We start from the raw sequence: 6,000 nt of genomic DNA, 5'->3' as shown, positions 1-6,000 counted from the left end.
GAGTCCCAAAAAGCAAAAGCAGCGATGACTTGGAGGCAGCGGTGACCACCCTGCCTGCGCCTCTCTCCTGGCTGCAACGCTCAGGGATGCTGCGGGGTGTCCGGCTCGCGGGGAATGGGGATCCGGGCTGGAAGGGGACCGGGACAGCCCCCAAATCGTCCCTGGGCTGGAGGGGGGAGCTGAGACAGCCCCAAATCCTCCCTGGGCTGGAAAGGGACCGTGACAGCCCTCATCATCTCCCCGGGGCTGGGGTGGGGGGGACCGCAACAGCCCCCAACTCCCCCTGTGCTGGGAAAGGACCGGGACAGCCTCCAAATCCTCCCAGCCTTGAAGCGGACCGGGACAGCCACAAAACGCTCTCCGGGGCTGGAAGGGGACCGGGACACCCCCTAAATCCTCTCCGGGGCTGGAGGGTGACGGGGACAGCCCTCAACCCCTCCCGGGCTTGATGGGGACTGCGACATCCCCTAATCCCTCTCCGGGTTGAAAGGGGACCGGGACAGCCCCCAGATCCTCCCCAGGCTGAAAAGAGAGCAGGGCAGCCCCCAACCTCTCTCCGGGCTGGAAGGGGACCGGGACACCCCTCAAATCTTCCCCGGGCTTGGTGGGGACCGCGACATCCTCTAACCGCCCCCCCCCCCCCCCCCGAAGGGGACCGGGTCAGCCCCCAGATCCTCCCCAGGCTGAAAAGAGAGCAGGGCAGCCCCCAACCTCTCTCCGGGCTGGAAGGGGACCGGGACACCCCTCAAATCTTCCCCGGGCTTGGTGGGGACCGCGACATCCTCTAACCGCCCCCCCCCCCCCCCGAAGGGGACCGGGTCAGCCCCCCGCAGCGGCGGGGGCACGGTGGGGGTCGGCGCTTGCGAGCGGTGCCGAGCCGAGCTGAACCGAGTCGAGCCGTGCCAAGCCGTGCCAAGCCCAGCCGAGCCGTGCCCCCCCCGACGGCAGCTGCTCGCCGCGCTTCTCCGCCCAGCCCGCAGCGCCAGGCAGCCCCAACCCGTCCCCCTTCCTCCTCCTCCTCCTCCTCCTCCTCTTCCTCCTCCTCCTCCTTCCTCCCCCCCCCAGCCCGATTTGGGCAGCGGCGAGCCCGGCGCTGCCAGCAGAGCCGCCGTGTGCGGGCGCAGCGCCGGAGGCAGCTCAGCCCCGGGGGGGGCTGAAGGGAGGCAGGTCCGTCCCCCTCCCCACCCCTCCAGCACCCCCCCACCCCCCCATCCGCGCCCTGCCCCCCCCCCCCCGGCCCCCCCTCGCCCTGCATGCCCAGGCAGCGAGCATGGCCCGCAGGCAGGCGCGGGCAACGGGCAGCGGGAGCTGGTTGCCCTGGCTAGGACTCGCCTTGCTACCGCTGGCCGTGCCCCCCGCCGTCGCCCCCGGGGGCTGCCCGTCAGCCTGCTACTGCGTGGCCACCCCGGAGCTGGTGCAGTGCCGGTACGAGAGGTTGGAAGAACCGCCGAGGGAGCTGCCGGCCACCGTGCACAACCTCAGCATCGCTGGGAGCAACCTCAGCGTGCTGCAACGCGCCGCCTTCGCTGCCCGTCCGCTGCCAGACCTCCGCCTGCTCCGCTTGCGCCACGATAACATCCAAATCATCGAGGACATGGCTCTGCAAGGGTTGCCCGCCCTACGCACCCTCGACCTGAGTCACAACCCGCTGCTCTCGGTGGCCGCCGGCGCTTTCGCCGGTGTGCCGCTGCTGCGTACGCTGCAGCTGAACCAGGCGCTGCTGGCCACCCCGTTGGAGGAGCAGCTCGCCTTGGCCCTGCGCAACCTCAGCCTGCGGCGCTTGGAGCTGGCGGGCAATGCGCTGCGGGCGCTGCCAGCCGCCCTGCTGCCCGCAGGCCTGGAGGAGCTGGACCTGCGTAACAACTCGTTGCAGCGGCTGACGGCCGCTGAGCTGCGGATCCTGGAAGCGCCGGGGTTGCGGGGGCTGCGGCTCACGTTGGGGGCCAACCCGCTGAGTTGCGACTGCGCCCTGCGCCCGTTCCTCGCCTGGCTGCGTGCCGCTGCCGCCCGTGTGCCCGATGCCCGCAGCCTGCGCTGCGCCGGATCACCACCGCTGCACGGGGCCACCCTGCTGCGTCTGCGGCCCGAGGGACTGGCGTGCGCGGCCACCGAGGGCGGTGAGCCCGGTCGGCTGGAGACGGCCTCTTACGTCTTCTTCGGCATCGTGTTGGCCCTCATCGGTATCGTCTTCCTCATGGTGCTCTACCTGAACCGCCGCGGCATCAAGCGTTGGCTGCACAACCTGCGCGAGGCTTGCCGCGACCAGATGGAGGGCTACCACTACCGCTACGAGCAGGACGCCGATCCCCACCGTACCAGCGCCATCGGCACCCCCGGCCTCTGACGGCATCCCCGGCATCTCCCCGCCATGCCGCCCCTCGACGCCTCCACTCCTGGCATCCGCCTCGCCCCACCCCCGTCCCCATCCCCTTGCCATGGCACCACCAAAAATCAGCTTCTGAGGATGAGCCGGCCTCGGGGATGGGTGCTGGGGTGCGTCAGAGTGGGGAGCACCCTCCCCGGAGGGCTCCGGACCGGCTCTCCCTGCCCAAATCGACCCCGTAGTGCTGATTCCCGCAGGTGACCGGGCTGGATCCGTTCCCCCCATCCCAGCACCCGCGGGCAGGGGGAAGCGCATCCGGATCGGCCCCGCGGGATGCCGGCACGCGCAGCCCCGGTGCTCCCGGGAGAATTATGAGCTGCTTCCCACGCCTCTTCTCCAGCGACCGGTTTCTTTATCGGACCGCGGGATGCCACGCTGCCGGCAGGGCTCGGCACCGCACGCACGTGAGTGTTTGCTTGGCACATCCCGGGAAGCAGCGGGCAATACCTGAAACTGTCCTCCTGGATGTTCCTGGAGCCTGGACTTGACTTTGACCATGTACAGCTCTCTTTCCTATTAGATTTCTATTTGACAGATGCAAAACTTCACTTGATTTCTTTTTTCTTTTTTTTTTTTTTTGCTCCAAACACAGAGGAAAACACACCGTCCCGCCGCTCCCCCTGAGAAGCGATGTTCTTCTCTGAGCCCGTTTATCCATTTGGTTTTGTTCGATGACATTTCCAGCTCTTTCCAGGCACAAAATGATGCAGCTGTGTAGGAAATGCCTCTGCTGGCTGCGTGCATGTTCCCCAGGGCATGCGGGGGCAGCCCTTTTCTGACTCTAAAATATATCCTAGACTAGGCTGTCTCAGCACTTTGTAATTTAAAACGAGCCAAGCAAAAGCTCTCGACCTAGTTCACCCGCCCGTGTTTGCTTTAGAACCGTGCCTGTTACTATATCCTAGAGCAAATATATTGCAAGCTGCATCCACTCTATCGTCTATTTTCTATAAAGCTTCTTGCAATGATTTCCGAATATCCCCATCGTGGTTTAAGATGCTGAGGCGATGTTATTGCGGTTGGTTTGCTGGAGAAAGGTAGCTGTGGGTTGACGGTTGACGGTTGGACACGATGATCTTAGAGGTCTTTTCCAACCTGTATGATTCTATGATTCTATGATTCTATGATTCTGTGGGCTCCTCTGTAGTTTTGCTGGTGCTTAGAAACTTCTTCTGCTGGGCTGGTTTGGTGGCCAGGGATGCAGAGAGATTTTGCACAGCTTGTGCATAGAGCTCAGGCTCTGCCGGTCCTGATCCTTCCCTGGTAGCGGGGCAAGGGCTCAGGAAAATTATCCGGGTAATAGGTTTCTACAGCAATTTTTATCTCCTGGGTGTTTTGGTACCTAATTCATGAGACACCGGAGTGCTGAGCATCTACAGATGCGGGGAGAGGCAGCGCGGGGCTGCGACTCGCAGCGTTTCCCCAAATGAAGCCGTAGTTTTTGCAATGTGGCATCTTAAAACGCTGGATTTCGGTGCCGGGCTGAAAACTGAAGTGTTGCTTTTTGATACATCTGTGTTTGCCTTTCCGCATAGCGGGAGGCTGACAGGGGTGAGCCGGGCAGGGGCGAGGATGGGGGCTGCATCTCGCCGCCCCGCAGCTGCGCTGGGACCAGCACCGGTGCTTGCCCGGTGCTTTGGGATCCTTGACGCCGGGAGCTGCAGGTACCTGGTGTATCGGGTTTGTAAATGAGAGCTTTCTGGGATTTACGGTCCCTGAGCCTGCCTGTGTCTGTGTGTGTGTACTCAGCTGCCGGGCAGAAAGCTCTGCTGGGGGAAAGCACGTTATTTCCATCCCAGGCATGCCCGGAGGCCCCGGGAAGGATGCGACCCGGTGCAGGGTCCTTTGCATTTTCCCCCTTTGTTTTTTCCCCCATTGCATTTTACCCCTTGCCATTTCCTCCCCTTGCAAGCCCGGGTTGAGGTGGGGAAGCCGGTAGGGAAAGGGGGCTGGGATGTGTGCAGAGCCGTGCGTCTGAGCTGTATTTGGGTAGGGATGTGGCTCTGGGAGTCAAAATGGGTTTCCTGGGTGCTCTGGGCTGGCCCTGCTGAGCTGGGAGGTGGTGGTTCCCCACCAGAGCTGGTTCCTGGGGAAGCCCCGGAGACCCCCACAGCTCAGCGGAGATGAGTTGCTCCGGCAGAAACTTGTGGCATTTTGGGGACCTTTTCCTGAGGTTTTCTCCCCATCCTAGGAGCTTGTGGGCTCCAGCCCCACCTCACCACCCCATGCAATGAGTTACCGGGCAGGTTTACGGGGGAGAAATCTCAGCCTGCCCCTCACCCTCATCTCCTTTCCCACCTCCGCCCTCGGTTTCCCATCCCCGTGCAGCCAAAACGCAGACCCAGAGCAAGAGAAAGGACAAAGGGGTGGATTTCACATCTGGCAGCCACATCGTGCCGGGAGCGAACGCTGCTGAGCATCGCGGGTCATCCCGGGCTGCGACTCCAGTGGAGCAGCATCGATTCGTTGGGATGGTGCTGGGAAGTCCTGGCGAGATTTAACATCTTGCAGCGAGGAGGAGAAGCGCCCGGAGGGCTTTGCGGGCAGATGGGTGGTTGTTGGGTCAGGGAACACAGCATCCGCCTGGCAGCAGCCGCTGGTGCCTGGCAATAGATAATGGGAAGGAAATCACCTCCGGGCAGACAGAAAAGTGGCCAAACCCATCCTGGTCCCGAAGCCCTCCAGCGAAGGGGGCGGCCGGTGTGGGCGTGTGGTTATTCCGACTATCCCTGAGGCCGAAGAGAGGGATACGGTGGCTTTTGGTCCCTGGGGATGAGGACACTGCTCCTTTCAGCACCGAGCGGTGGGAGGTTCGGAGCATCATCCTCACTGGGTGCACCAAGACCCCGGGGTGCGTGCGCCAACCCCCTCCGGGGAGGCAAAGCCCCGTCAGCCCAAGGAAGGCGACGTGCGAGCGGTCGGATGGGGGTGGTTGGGGAGATAACCAGCTGTAGGAGCGTAATTCCTGTGGCTTGTTAATGTTAATATTATTCTGTACAACGCATGAGAAATCAGCAGGATTAGGGAACCTCTGGATCAGTGAAACCAAGAGCTGAGACTCAAAATGTGCTTTTTGGGTTCCCAATGAGGGCCGCGTGTTTAGAGAAACCCAGCTGCTGTTATGATTCCATGGGGTCCCTTTCCGCGAAGGGCTCGGCCAGGGGATGCAAACCACCCGGCGCCCCGAGCCTTCGGCCGCGAGCTGCTGCCCGAGCGGAAAAGTTACCCCGACGGCTCCTCAAGCCGGATGAAATGCAGGATATAAACAGCATCTGTGATACAAATCAAGCGGAGGGTGCTCAGAGCCCTCTGCAGTGGCCCATCACCGAAAAACAGGGGAAAAACCCAAAAACGTCTATTTATATGCCCTGCGTATGAGATGCTTATAAGCTGCCGGTGCTTTGCAACCCAGCATGGTCTTTCAGATCCGCTTTTCCTTCCTTATTTTCCAAAGAGCGCAGCTGTTTCTTGGGCTGATCCGGCCAAGAAGCAAGCAGTGAGATTTAGGCAAGGAGTTGGGCCAGGCAACCCTGCCTGCCCTGCCTGCACCCATCCTCTCCCAGCACACGTCCTTGTGGGTTTTAGGTGCTGGTGTCACTGGACCAGAGCATCCCAGG

The 6,000-nt window shown here is 62.3% G+C and overlaps 1 protein-coding gene across 1 annotated transcript; it reads left to right on the top strand.

The window, feature by feature from the left end:
* The first annotated feature begins 1,270 nt into the window (after positions 1-1,270).
* Positions 1,271-2,932, top strand: TPBGL (trophoblast glycoprotein like). Its single transcript, XM_075140629.1, has one exon. It carries the CDS (start codon positions 1,271-1,273, stop codon positions 2,342-2,344), a length of 1,074 nt encoding a protein of 357 aa, XP_074996730.1. The 3' UTR covers positions 2,345-2,932.
* Positions 2,933-6,000: the final 3,068 nt, after the last annotated feature.

The sequence above is a fragment of the Calonectris borealis genome, chromosome 1, assembly GCF_964195595.1.
Source record: "Calonectris borealis chromosome 1, bCalBor7.hap1.2, whole genome shotgun sequence".
NCBI classification, from domain to species: domain Eukaryota; kingdom Metazoa; phylum Chordata; class Aves; order Procellariiformes; family Procellariidae; genus Calonectris; species Calonectris borealis.
Note: the sequence above shows the minus strand (reverse complement) of the source record. Positions and strands in the feature narration are given on the sequence as shown.